This window comes from Erpetoichthys calabaricus, chromosome 4 (genome assembly GCF_900747795.2).
Source record: "Erpetoichthys calabaricus chromosome 4, fErpCal1.3, whole genome shotgun sequence".
NCBI lineage: Eukaryota > Metazoa > Chordata > Cladistia > Polypteriformes > Polypteridae > Erpetoichthys > Erpetoichthys calabaricus.
The window spans coordinates 182,582,793-182,597,338 of NC_041397.2; the positions used below are offsets into that span (position 1 = coordinate 182,582,793).

The following is a 14,546-nucleotide window of genomic DNA, read 5'->3' on the forward strand; positions in this document are numbered from 1 at the left end:
TTTTTGAAGTTAAGTGCAGTGTGGTAAATTAAAATGCAAGTGTCATAATTAACTAATTGTAGTGAATCCCTTTTCATGATATTTGCAGAGATCTGTCAAATCATAAATAAGCTTTTAGCAGTGACACATGTAAATTATATTTAGAATTGTAATTATACAGTAAAATGTAATTGTATTTTTATATGCAGCACTTCACTGTTATATCAAACTAGCTTTAATTATTAATTAGTTAAAATATTGCAAATTACTAATAGGAACAATCAAGAAGTATAGTTAGCTGAAATCAGGTTTAAATTATTGTATAATCTTGGTTACACACACATCTATTTTTTGTGATTTTTTAAAAATTAAATAAATGTAAACTAATATAATTAATTTTGAATCACAATAGTTCAAAAGACACAAAAACATTATCAACATAGAGATCTTTATACCTGTTGACTTTAGTTAGTGTATATGTTAAAAGATCCTGAAAGAAGGGATTATAATGTGTAGGGGCAGTAGATAAGAGATTCTTTAACTTAAAATATGTCTTACACTGGTTCTGTATTTTTAATAAATGGTGAATAACTAGATTGGTAGTAAATTGATGATAATTAGTGCTGAGTTGAGCCTAGGGCAAGGGATTCAAAAGAGAATATTTTCAGCAGGGTTTTCTGTCCCCGCAGCATTTGGTATAAGACAGCAAACAACCCTGGACTGAGTGTCAGAACATCACCAGGCCCACTCACACATACCCCAGCATTCACAAAGTGACAAATTTAGAATTGCTAGTTCATCTGCACTATACTACTTTCAGTAGCTGTGGTTGGAAAGCTATTGTACCTTGTGGAAGACGTACACAGAGTTTGACTTCAAGAAACTAGATCTGTCAGTTAGCACTACTAACTTACTACTGTGACACTTTATGAAAATGTTGTTTTATCCTGTAATAGAATAAAGCTAAAAACGAATGATGTACAAGGCCTGCCATAGAAATGAGACTGAGTTTAAAGGGAAATTATCACAAGTTAATCCCATCTTCTTCAAAATTAATCCCTACAGAAGCAACATGCCATCTCCATAGTTATCATCTATTTACTCTCTCTTTCACCTTCTTTATAAAGTAAATGAGTTCACATTACTGACATTGCTGACACTCAGAACATTTGTAATGTCAAGTAACATTCCTGGCCACAGAAAAATTTAAGTAAGCTGGATATCTAAAGTTGGTTCTTGTTTTGAGTGAAACACATTTCTTCACATCTTTCTAATAATATTACTTAAAGTAGTATTGTGTTATGTATAGGTTGAAGCACTCCAGGGCTATCGTGTTATTGATGTGGCTTGTGGCAGTGGAGATGCACAGACACTTTGCCTAACTGATGATGACACTGTCTGGTCTTGGGGGGATGGAGATTATGGCAAGCTAGGACGAGGTGGCAGTGATGGCTGTAAGGTCCCAATGAAGGTAGGAACATTGAGTCACTTTCATTCTTTCTTGATGCTTCTGATCTTAGGTTTCTTATAAATACATAATGCTTCTAAAAACATCTAGAAGTGATAGAGTAGGTCTTTCTGAAGCAGATCATTTCGTTTTAAAATTAATGAAATCTAAAAACATTTAAGAAATTGTGTGTCTTCAGCAACCATGTTATCTTGTATACTTTTGAAACAAATAAAATAACTTTTTTTTTTTTTTTGCATTTTTTGCACAAATCACAAAAGAAAATGAGAATTGTTTGATAATATACCATTATGATGTATTTTCTGACATTTTTTTTATTTTTTAATATTTTCTATGTCAGATCGACTCTCTCACTAACCTGGGTGTCATAAAAGTGGAATGTGGATCACAGTTTTCAGTGTCACTTACAAAGTCAGGAGCTGTATATACATGGTATGTGACTTAATTAAGCAAATATCATAAATATAAAAATGCATTTTTGACGTTTTTATAAATCGCATTTTCTTTCAACAAATTGTTTGGTTGCATTGTTAACAGAGATACATTAAGTGTCACTTAAAAAATTGGTTCTAGGACTCCACTTTCAAGGAGCACGTTTTATAAGCTGGATATTCATACAGTAAAATAAAAGCACCTGCAGAAACATCTTGAGATCAAGATTAACTTAAAATGAGTATACACTAGAATTTTGTTATCATTAGTACTACATTATTGTATTACAAGGAGATCTGTATGAGCTTTCAGAAATACTGGAAATTCCTTAAGTGATCTGCATATAAACATATTATATGTTTTTCTTTTTTTAACTAGGTCTTTATTTTGTGTTTTGATGCTAATAAATCCCTTGTGCATACAGACTAAGAGGGTGAAGAAATCTTGCTAATTAATTATTGGGTATAGTTGGCCACCATGACAGGAGTTTTACAATGATCATACAACCTTATAAATGTACTATTGTTTTCAATAAATAGAACTGGAAACTGAGGGTGCATAGCATCATTAATTTATATATATGGTTTGCATATTTGTAGTTAGAGATCCACAAAGGGAGAAAATGAGGCTCATATCTTAAAATAGTTTTTTATTCCTATGATTTTGACATCCTGTGGTGGGTTGGCACCCTGCCCAGGATTGGTTCCTGCCTTGTGCCCTGTGTTGGCTGGGATTGGCTCCAGCAGACCCCCGTGACCCTGTGTTCGGAGTCAGCGTGTTGGAAAATGGATGGATGGATGGATTTTGACATCCTGCCAGGTGTCATCATCAGAGGAAAATGATTAGGTATACAGGAATTAAAGGCAATATATAGCTGGTGAAGGGTGGAGATGAAGGGAGAGGTTGTAAGGGGGTTGGGGTCGGATTAGTAAGGTGGGGATCAGAAGGTGTTGGGCATAAAGTCTTTTTTTATTATTTAGATGTTGTTTTTTTAAGCCTGCATATACTAGGTTCAAATCCAAGTGCCTGTTAATGGCATTTTCATTAGAGAGTCACAATTCAGCCAGCTGTCTGTCAGTCTTATGTTTTTAAGTCAGTGACTGTGGGTCTTTCCTTCTGACAGCACTGCAATGTTCCTGTATACATGTTGCGAGTCTTTTAGATGTTTGACCCACATATACTGCTGGGCATGCAATTGCATGGAACGCTGTAAACTGCATTTCCTGTCTCTGTGTTTGACTTTTTGCTTTTAGCATTGAAAAGGACAGTCCATAAAGTGTTTGCCGGTTTTGGCATTGTCTTGATCCCAGATCTGAACAGGACGGGTGGTGTACTTTCTGAAATGCAACAATGTTAAAGGAGGATGTGATACATGCAGTGGGGGACCGAGTTGTAGTTGACTGTTCACTGAGGTCTGCGGCTTCTCCTATATAGATAGGCATTGTTTAATAAATAATGTCTTGGGGTAGCCGTTTAATGTGGATAGACCAAAAAGATAATGCCTTTCATTCTTTTTTGTGTCCATTGTGTTGCAATGGGTGTTAATCCTTTTGAACAGAATCCTAACACAACTCTGTTTATGTGATGAAGGGTGGTTACTAGAAAACTGTAGTATTTTTTTCAGCATAACAATCCTTGCGATAAACACTTTTAACTAAATTGGTGTGGTTACCTCTTTCAATAGAAATGTCAAGGAAATTGATGCGTCCATTTATTTCTATTTCCATCGTGAATTGGATTGCAGGGAATAGTGAGATGATGTGGATGTAGAATTCATTCAGCTAGTTTCTTGGCTTTCCATGCCTTTTTGCATCTCCTTTTCTTCATGTGTTCTATACTATTTCCCTATGTCATCCCACTTTGTTACACATAATTTATGGACTTAATTTGTTTTGATTTCTTAGTATGTGTGGATTACTTTGGTTGTTACCAACATAATATATATAATATATAAAATTATAAAACCTTTAAATACTTCCAGTCATCCTTGTAATTTGTTTACTGTGTACATTTCAGGGGAAAAGGAGACTATCATCGATTAGGTCATGGTTCAGATGACCATGTCAGAAGACCGCGACAGGTTCAAGGTCTCCAAGGAAAAAAAGTAATTGCTATTGCTACTGGATCACTTCATTGTGTCTGTTGCACTGAAGATGGTAAGAATATGTGCATTTTGGGAATCCTTTTCATTGATATATAATTTTGCAACATACACTGTGTTTAAAGTACTAAATTACTTTTACATAAGAACATGAGACATTTGACAAATGAGAGGAGACCATTCAGTTCATCATGTATGCTTTTTTACCTAATTGCACAAATATCTCATCCACGTATATCTTGAAGGTTGTAAAATTTCTGCTTCAACTACATGTCACTGTAATTTTGTTCCAAATTCCCACAGCTTTTTGTCTAATGAAGTCGTACCTGGTTTTAGTCTTAAATGCACTTCCCTTTAATTTCTGCTGGTGTCCTCAAGTACGTGATTCCCCCCTGAAGTAAAAGTTGAAAAAATTCTACTGGATTTACTTTACCAATGCCTCTGAGGATTTGGAATACCTGAATTAGTTCCCCCTTCTCCATCTGAGACTAAACAGGTTTAATTCTCTGAATCTGTCAGAGTAGGAGATGTCCTTAAGTCCTCAGGTGCACTTGGTTGTTGTCCTCTGTATAGCTTCAAGCGCTATTGTGTCTTTCTTGTACCATGGTAACCAGAAATGCACACGATATTCCCGATGCGTCTTACTAGTGCATTATTTGAGCATAACGTCCCTTGACTTATATTCAACAGTTTTTATGATATAACCGTAATATTTGCCTTTTTAATTCCTTCTGTACATTGCTTAGCCACTGAAAGTGTTGTTTCAAAATATATCCCTAAAGCCTTTCCAGAGGTGGTTGCTTGTATGAAAGTGTCTCCTATCTTTTATTTATAATTATTATGCCTTTTACCCACATTTTGCACTTTGCACATTTATACGTTAAACTGCATTTTCCAAGTGTCCAGGGGCCTCATGCATAACGCCATGCGTAGAATTCTCACTATAACATGATGTAAGCACAAAAGCAGAAATGTACTTACGCACAAAAAAATCCAGATGCATAAATCTGAGCGTTTGGCAACTTCCACGTTCTTCCGCTACATAAATCCCGGTCAGCGTGGAAAGTAACGCACATGCACGCGCCTGCTGCCCCACCCCAACTCCTCCCAGAATTACGCCTCTTTGAATATGCAAATCAATATAAACAGCCCTTAAGTTCAATGTTCTGTGAAATGGCAATGGCAAAAGTACGAGGAAAAATGGAAGAATTTTGGCGAATACCAAGTGGAGGCAAAGAAAAACGTACTATTTGTTGGTTTAAACAGTTGTATAAACAACAAAAGGAAGTTGATCGAGTGACATAACGTGTCGGAGAAACTCGAAAGCTCAAGTTCACAAAGTCACACAGTGCCCGAAATAAGAAAGAAGTTGTCAGATATCAAAGTTGCCATGAAAAGGCGAGTCGTAGCCCACTGTCTGAGTGTCATATAAAAGCTTATTAGGGTACAGAGAAAAAAAAAAGGCACACAGTGTGAAAAAAGCACGATATGTCAACTTTAATCTCAAAATTTCCACTTTAATCACATAGTTTATTTTGTCATTAAAGTAGAACATCAAAAACTTAATCTTAAAAACGTTTAATTTACTAGTTTCTCAAATCCCATTGTAACTAAAGTAGCACGTTAAATGCTTTGTTTTGTCTTCTATGTGCGTGAATCACTACGTGCTTCCGGGCTTTGTCTTCCTCCGACAGGACACAGAATCCATTACATTTGTAATATTACAGCTCTCTGAATAATTAAAATACTGAGAAGTATACGTGATATCATTTTCATGATGATAGGAGTTAAATCATGTTATTAAACATGGGAACATGGTGGCGCAGTGATTGTTCATGTCTTACACTAGAGGCTTGCTACGCCATGCACCACCTTCGATGAAATGGTTTATTACAGAAGTACTGTCTTTTTCAAATGCACTAACCCCCAATTCCTGTCCTTACTTTTCTTCTTCCAAATACCCAATCGCCACACAGTCAGCTCTGTAATAGACGTTAAGCCATCTGTAAGCTTAGAATGCCGATTCTTCAAAACTTTTAAGGAACATTAAAATATACTAGTAATGTTTAATTATTCTATCCATCTATCCTTCCAGTGTCGCGCCAGCCACAGCAAGAATACAGCGCGAGGCAGGAACAAACCGTGAACGAAGCTCAAACTCGCTAGCAATGTCATAAATATAAATCAGAAAAGGTAATACTCCAAGAACAGACCCCTAAGGGACTCCACTGCTGACCACAGTCTGTGAAACATTCTCCTGTTTATCTGTACTTTTCATCTCCCTCCGGTTAAGCAGCTAGAGATCTACTTTTGTAGGTCTGATGCCTACAGCTTCTAGTTTTAGAATTAATCTTTGGTATGGGACTGTATTAAATGCTTTTTGAAAGTCTAGGTAAATTTTATTGCCAGCTGCACAGTCCTATATGCGTAACAGTTCATGGTGCATGCAATGTTTTCCTTGCAACTGCAGTTTCTAAATTAAGTGGCTATTTGGCTTGCCTACACTGCCGATAAAATGAGCAGCTTTAATTGTCAGTACCAGAATAAAATTTATTTAGTGCTTTGAAGCACAAAGCACTGTGATTGTTTGTTACCAGGATGAGAAAAGCGACATACTTCATTGCTAAGTATGGAATTGCAAATACGAAATTTGTGTTATTTCATTTTTGAAGCCAAACTAATGTCCATTCATATAATCCCCAGATTGTGACAAACATAGTGAAAGCACATGTATTTTTGTCATATATTTGAAAGGTACATTGGTGAGTGTAATACAGTCTACCAGTTAAACAGTAGGTCCAGTTAATATCTTACTTCTGGACTAGTACTCAGACTAAGCAATAAAAAGTCTGATTGATTGGTCCTATAAGATACTTTGAAAACAGCACACCAAAGAGTGTTTTACAGAACTGAAATAATTGATTAATGTATCCCTGACAAGATTGATTTCACACAGGAAATTAAAATTTGGACATGTAAAAACATCCAAAATGTAAAATGAATAATAATAATAATAATGCAGGGCAGATTTCTAAATTTAAAGTTCCAGGATTTTGTGACATTTGAAAATTGAGTCAATTTGACACTACTCCATTACTCTTGTTTGTTTTTAACCAGATAATGATATAAATATAAATCTTACAATAACAAATCTTATAATCCTCACAGAGTGATTCACTTACAAACCTGATTTTAAAAATATGTTGTTACACAAACAGATTTAAAGAATTTGTTTAAATTATTCTGAATTATCTGTGAATTCACTAATACAACAGGACATACAGTATATAAAAAGTTTGAATTTTTATGTTTCATGAGCAGAATTTTTCAGTTACTGGAGAGAATGTAGGAGAATAAATTTGTAATGTGCACATGGTAAGATAAATGAGGTATTCCAGGTTGATATCATCATTCAAAAAAAAAAAAAAAAATCTCCCATTTGTTATACTGTGGGGATTCCCATGTCCATCACATATTAAAATTAAATCCCTGCATTGTATTTTCATATTTATGAATGTTTATACTAATTTACTTAAATGATAGTTGGGTAACATCTTGATGAGTATACCAGTATTTTAATGTTCCTCTTACTACTGTGGTAGTATTGTGTAATTTTTGGCAGGCAGTGTGGCATAGTGGTTAAGGCTTTGGACTTGAAACCCTGAGGTTGTTAGTTTAAATCCTGCTACTGACACTGTGTGACCACGATCAGGTCTGTGCTCCAATTGGAAAATTGAAAGAAATGGAACCAGTTGTATATCAAATGTTGTACATCACCTTGGATAAAGGTGTCAGCCAAATAAGTAAATGTATTAGTATTTATATGTTTTATATTCTAATACAGAAACAGACACAATATTGTTCACTTTCGTAATGGAAGCACTTTTAATGAAAAGCAGTTGAATGGGATTTCTCTTTTTGCTGTGGTAATGAAAGATATCAAGTTTCGTGAAATTTCACTGGTATTAGTATCGAATAGTAAAATTCTGGTATTGTGACATCCCTACTGGCAAGTTATATAGCACTCTCCTACTTAATTGCAATAATCTGAGACATAGTCTATAAAGAACGCCATTGACACATCCCAGAAAGCTTTCATTTCTATGGTATGAAAATATAATTAATATTCACAACAAGACCAACCTGTGAAACAGTCAAACATAAATGACTGTCCGCAAAGACGGAGGGAAAGTGGAAGAAACAAATCAACACGGTGCTAGTTTGAAATGTCAGCATGAAAATAGGACTGGGCGATATAGGCCAAAATAAATAAATAAAACCTGATTTAAAAAAAAATCATAATTTTAACTTAAGGGACAATTCACGATCTAAATATTTCATCATAGAAATCACATTTAACTGTTCTTGAGAAAAGAAAAACACAAAATGAGAATTTTGTCCATATTTTCCAAACTGAATATACAACTGTATTTTTCATGTCACTTACAGGGACATTTCCTTAAACTCTGCTGTTTTCTTTACAACTTTTTCTTTTTTTTCAGCCCTCACAGGTCTTCACTGTACATCATTCATGCCTTGTGTTTTTTTGGGTTTTTTTTTTTTGCAAAAAAGAAAAAAAAAAAGTTTTACTTGCAGAGCACACTAGCCAGTTTCTTCCCTCTTCTATAACTACAGGCAGGGCTGGCCCTAGACAAAGTTTTTCTGTGGGACCAAATTTGTATTATGATCATTACATGTTTCATCAAGATAGTCCACTTTTAAGGTGCAGCTGAAAAGAAGCTGTAAAGTTTTTACAGATGTCCAAAGAAGGCAATGACATCTCCCGAGTTTCTGGATGCTTCTGCTACCACTAAATTTAGGGTGGGGCAGTGCATATCACAAGGAAAGCTCTGGGACTTTTTGGCAGTAGTCTGGCCTATACACCTTTGTGCTCCACTTTTATTTTGGCAACAATTTCATACTGTATGAATGCAATCATTAAAAGGAATATTTTGTTCAAGTCTTTCCAGAGTCTCTGTTGCTTAGAGGAATCCCATGAAGTGCCCTTTAATTCTGGAAGTTCTTCCAGTGTGAGAATTCTTATAAATAGCAGTGTCTGCTCCTCATGGCTAACCTGGACTGCTTAAAGTCACTCACTATATGCTCCATTACCTTCTCACTTACAGAATTTATTAGCTCATCTTGAATTGTTTTGCCAAAGAAACTTGTATGAGTGCTGGTACCATTCTCAACGTATTCTGTATGCTGTTTCATAAATGCCTTTCTCCTTAAGCAAACAATGATCATCAAAATTTTCGAATAGTGAAAGCCAAAAGCTTGCAGCTAGGGAAAATCATATCTGCTGCTCCCTACACCATACCCTAAGGAAACTGCAGCATTTATTTTAGATAAAAAGAAAAATTCCAGTTCTAAACAAATCCAGCAGGTGGAGTGAAAAGCATAATAAATTCCAGTAGTGCGATACCATTACATTTTCTAAGCCCACTTAATCCTTAGATGGTGAAAACCAAAAACCGTAACTTGTAACATACCAAAGCTGACATTAAATTTCCAGTTGTACACTCTATAAGGCTGATTAGAAGAGCAATCTTTCAGTATTAGAACTCTATTCCTGCCTTCAGTACCCAGCATAGAAATTGTGATTTTTTTTTTTTTTTTATTTAAACAAGTTCCTTATTAATAAGAATTCCCATATGTCTTGCATTTTGTTCATGCTATACGTGGCTAAGATAACATATTTTAAAATTTTTATAGCGTGTCAGTTGAGTCTGCCTTGTTCATGACATCCTGTATTTTTGTAACATAAAGCAAAATGTTACATTTCCACATTCATTTTTTTTCACAATAGCATATGCAATGTAAATAATACAGAATTTAGACATACTGTAATATCAGTCTTTAATTTCCTAGAGATGCTGTACGGCAGTGCTGGGCAGATTTTTTGAGGAGATTAGACTTATTTGTGTTGCAAGGGTAATATTACAGTCTGATTTACAATTGCATAATTTAAGGACACACACAGCAGGATGATAGTTTGAACTCACTTTTCTAGTGGAGATCTGTTTATATGAACTGATCCATCTATGTAATGTTATAATCAGGTCGTTATTTAGAATTTTTAATTAGTTTTCTTGTAATCTTTTATATATAGTACTACAGTCAACTCCACTTACCTGCAATTCGATTAGCTGCAATCTCCGCCTAGCTGCAATGCAGGTTTTGGGCCCTTTTTTTTCGCTATACATTCCATTGCTAACTGCATTCAGTTAGCTGCAATTTGCTTATCTGCAATTTCCGGTTTGCTGCAATGCCTTTAATATTCCCGTTTCATGATTTGCAGGTCAGACAGCTTCGGATAGTTGCAATGGCCATGCGAGTCCATTTTCTGCTTACTGTACAGTCTACTCCGTTTAAGTGCACAACCTCCGGATGAGATCGCCACTTGCGCTTAAACGGAGTCAACTGCACTCGACTTTATGCAGATAGGGACAGTGCAAGTCATGTGCAGCTAAGTGGAGTGTGCACTCAACCGACGTGCACGCAAGTGGAGTCGACTGTAGTTGATACACTGTACAGAGAGAGGTACACCATTTAAAGTCAACAGTGCCAGGCATATGCGTGGGCGGTGTCTGTTATTTCAGTAACTTAAAAAGCTGATAGATCTGAAAAGAACATCAACTGATCAACATAATTTAGTTTTTTGAAAAGTTGCTGGAATATTGTTACATTAGGTCTAGTCTAATATGGCAGCGTGTAAGACTTCAAAAACGTTAAAAGCCCTGTCATTAGCGGATAGAGTAGAAGTGTTAAAACAAATTGATAGAATGGAAAGTCAAGTGTCTGTTGCCAAGCACTTTGGTGTTCATCCAAGTCAAATCTGCCGCATTGTTAAGCAACGGCAGCAGGTGATTGATGACTAGCAAAAAAAAATGCAAATCCTGACTGAAAAAGAAAATCTGCAGGAAAATCTGAGGATGTTGAAGTCGCTTTGTTGCATTGGTTTAGCCAAGCTAGAAGCAGACATCTGCCAGTTAGCGGACTGATGTTGATTGAAAAAGCCAATCGGCTTGCTGTTAGCTTTGGCATAGAGGGATTTAATGCTACAAATGGATGGCTGGAGTGCTGGAAGCAATGAGAAAACATCCAGTTTTAACAGCAACACGGGGAAAAGCAGGACGCTGATGAATTTGGTACCGAACATTGGATGGTTCTTCCTCACATCATCAAAGAGAATAATGAACTTGACATCTTCAATGCTGATTAAACTGGGCTTTATTGTCTTGCCATACCCTAGGGAACATTAATGTTTAAACACCATGAAGCTGCTGGGACTAAAGTGCCAAAAGACAGACTGACGCTGCTACTGGCCTGTAACATGGATGGATCAGAAAAGTTGCCGCCACTGGTAATAGGGAAAAGCAAAGAGCCAAAGTGCTTCAAAAATGTCAAGAAGCTTCCAGTGGCATACGAGACAAATTGCAATGCCTGGATGACCAGTGAAGTTTGGCTGCAGTGGCTGAAGATGCTGGACAATTCGAGGTCCAAAAGACAACAAACTGTTTTGCTGTGTGACAACTGTGCAGCACACAGTGATGATATCAGACTGACAAACATCAAGCTCGTTTTTATGCCGCCCAACACAACAAGCTTAATTCAGCCCATGGACCAAGGCATAATAGCAAATTTCAAGCGAAATTACCGATCCCTTATGCTTCACCGTCTGATGGCTATCATGGATCAAGGTGACAATAAAACAATGAGAGCAAAAGCTGGCCCGTACGCTGACGCTACTTGACAGTTTGTATATGCAGAAGGATGCATTGAGTCATGTCAGTACGTCAACAGTCGTTAATTGCTATAGACAGGCAAGCTTCTTGAACGCTGTGGAGGGAGATAGTACTATCCCAGTTCCAGGTACAGCTAAAACATACAGCTAAAACAGACAAAGAAATATGCGAAAGCCTGAAGGCGTCTACTCCAGCCACTAATCAACTAGAAGAGAAGAAGATACTGGACGCGGCCGACGCCGATAACATTCAGACTGCACCTGCCATGGCACTGACGTTCAATAATGCAGTGAAGAGCTTGGATTTTATACGAGCCTACCTAGAGTCAACTGGCTGTGATTCGTACAAAACGTTTTATGCACTGTCCAGCCAAATTTATGACCATCGTCTGAACCAGGCACAGACAACAATAACAGATTATTTTCGTCACGTGTGAACTAACAGAGTAAACGATGACATTGCTTAATTGAAAATTAGCAGCTGTAAACCGACAAGGTTGTATGTATATTACATGTACTGTAATCTAATTTGACTACATTAGACAATTAAACTAATTAAACTAAGCTGATTATTCCTTAGCTCTTGGCACTGCAGTTAGGCGCGTCCTTTATAAAATACAGTGCATCCGGAAAGTATTCACAGCGCATCACTTTTTCCACATTTTGTTATGTTACAGCCTTATTCCAAAATGGATTAAATTCATTTTTTTCCTCAGAATTCTACACACAACACCCCATAATGACAATGTGAAAAACGTTTACTTGAGATTTTTGCAAATTTATTAAAAATAAAAAAAATTGAGAAAGCACATGTACATAAGTATTCACAGCCTTTGCCATGAAGCTCAAAATTGAGCTCAGGTGCATCCTGTTTCCCCTGATCATCCTTGAGATGTTTCTGCAGCTTAATTGGAGTCCACCAGTGGTATATTCAGTTGATTGGACATGATTTGGAAAGGCACACACCTGTCTATATAAAGTCCCACAGTTGACAGTTCATGTCAAAGCACAAACCAAGCATGAAGTCAAAGGAATTGTCTGTAGACCTCCCAGACAGGATTGTCTCGATGCACAAATCTGGGGAAGGTTACAGAAATATTTTTGCTGCTTTGAAGGTCCCAATGAGCACAGTGGCCTCCATCACCCGTAAGTGGAAGAAGTTCGAAACCACCAGGACTCTTCCTAGAGCTGGCCGGCCATCTAAACTGAGCGATCAGGGGAGAAGGGCCTTAGTCAGGGAGGTGACCAAGAACCCGATGGTCACTCTGTCAGAGCTCCAGAGGTCCTCTGTGGAGAGAGGAGAACCTTCCAGATGGACAACCATCTCTGCAGCAATCCACCAATCAGGCCTGTATGGTAGAGTGGCCAGACGGAAGCCACTCCTTAGTAAAAGGCACATGGCAGCCCGCCTGGAGTTTGCCAAAAGGCACTTGAAGGACTCTCAGACCATGAGAAAGAAAATTCTCTGGTCTGATGAGACAAAGATTGAACTCTTTGGTGTGAATGGCAGGCGTCACGTTTGGAGGAAACCAGGCACCGCTCATCACCAGGCCAATACCATCCCTACAGTGAAGCATGGTGGTGGCAGCATCATGCTGTGGGGATGTTTTTCAGCGGCAGGGACTGGGAGACTAGTCAGGATAAAGGGAAAGCTGACTGCAGCAATGTACAGAGACATCCTGGATGAAAATTTGCTCTAGAGCAATCTTGACCTCAGACTGGGGCGACAGTTCATCTTTCAGCAGGACAACGACCCTAAGCACACAGCCAAGATATCAAAGGAGTGGCTTCAGGACAACTCTGTGAATGTCCTTGAGTGGCCCAGCCAGAGCCCAGACTTGAATCTGATTGAACATCTCTGGAAAGATCTTAAAATGACTGTGCACCGACGCTTCCCATCCAACCTGATGGAGCTTGAGAGGTGCTGCAAAGAGGAGTGGGCGAAACTGGCCAAGGATAGGTGTGCCAAGCTTGTGGCATCATATTCAACAAGACTTGAGGCTGTAATTGCTGCCAAAGGTGCATCGACAAAGTATTGAGCAAAGGCTGTGAATACTTATGTACATGTGATTTCTCAGTTTTTTTATTTTTAATAAATTTGCAAAAACCTCAAGTAAACTTTTTTCATGTTGTCATTATGGGGTGTTGTGTGTAGAATTCTGAGGAAAAAAATGTATTTAATCCATTTTGGAATAAGGCTGTAACATAACAAAATGTGGAAAAAGTGATGCGCTGTGAATACTTTCCAGATGCACTGTAGGCAACCACAGTGACGCAATACATGCATAAAGTGCATACCTAGCATGAAGCACATGGCTCACAGTCTATTATAAGCTAACTCCGCTTATTTGCAGTCTCTGCTTAACTGCAATGGGCCTTCAGCCCCCAAACATTCCAGCTAAACGGAGTGAACTGTATACATAAAACTACAGTTTGGTTTATATTTTAACAAAACACAAACTTCTATTAAGGTTCAATTGGGACACAGGATTTTAAAGTCAACAAAAAACTAAGGATTTCTAGGAATATTTTATTCTGTTGCTTCGGGTGAAGAAATATTTCTAAATCAGAGAGTATGAATCTAGAAAAAAATATTTTCACTTCACCTAGTGTTGACTGTCAGTATTTCTCTGTATTCCTTGACATACCTCTTTTCATTGACGTATGGTTCTTGTTGTGCATGTAGTTAAGTGTCATAAGCAATAAATATCTGCCACTTCATTCTGTATTCCTTTTTAAATTCCAGCATTATATATTGACAGCTCTTGGTTATTATCATAAGATTGACCAAAAATAAATTCTGAAATCAGCTTATTAAG

General features: G+C 37.2%; 1 protein-coding gene across 5 annotated transcripts in view; it reads left to right on the forward strand.

Moving 5' to 3' along the window:
* The window catches only part of herc2 (HECT and RLD domain containing E3 ubiquitin protein ligase 2), a 488,151-nt gene that overhangs the window by 437,404 nt on the left and 36,201 nt on the right, over window positions 1–14,546 (forward strand). For all 5 annotated transcript variants that reach the window (XM_051927044.1, XM_051927043.1, XM_051927046.1 and 2 more), the window contains exons 81-83: window positions 1,289–1,450; window positions 1,788–1,879; window positions 3,896–4,035. In XM_051927044.1, coding sequence (XP_051783004.1) covers window positions 1,289–1,450; window positions 1,788–1,879; window positions 3,896–4,035 — 394 coding nt within the window. The remainder of the gene's footprint in view (window positions 1–1,288; window positions 1,451–1,787; window positions 1,880–3,895; window positions 4,036–14,546) is intronic.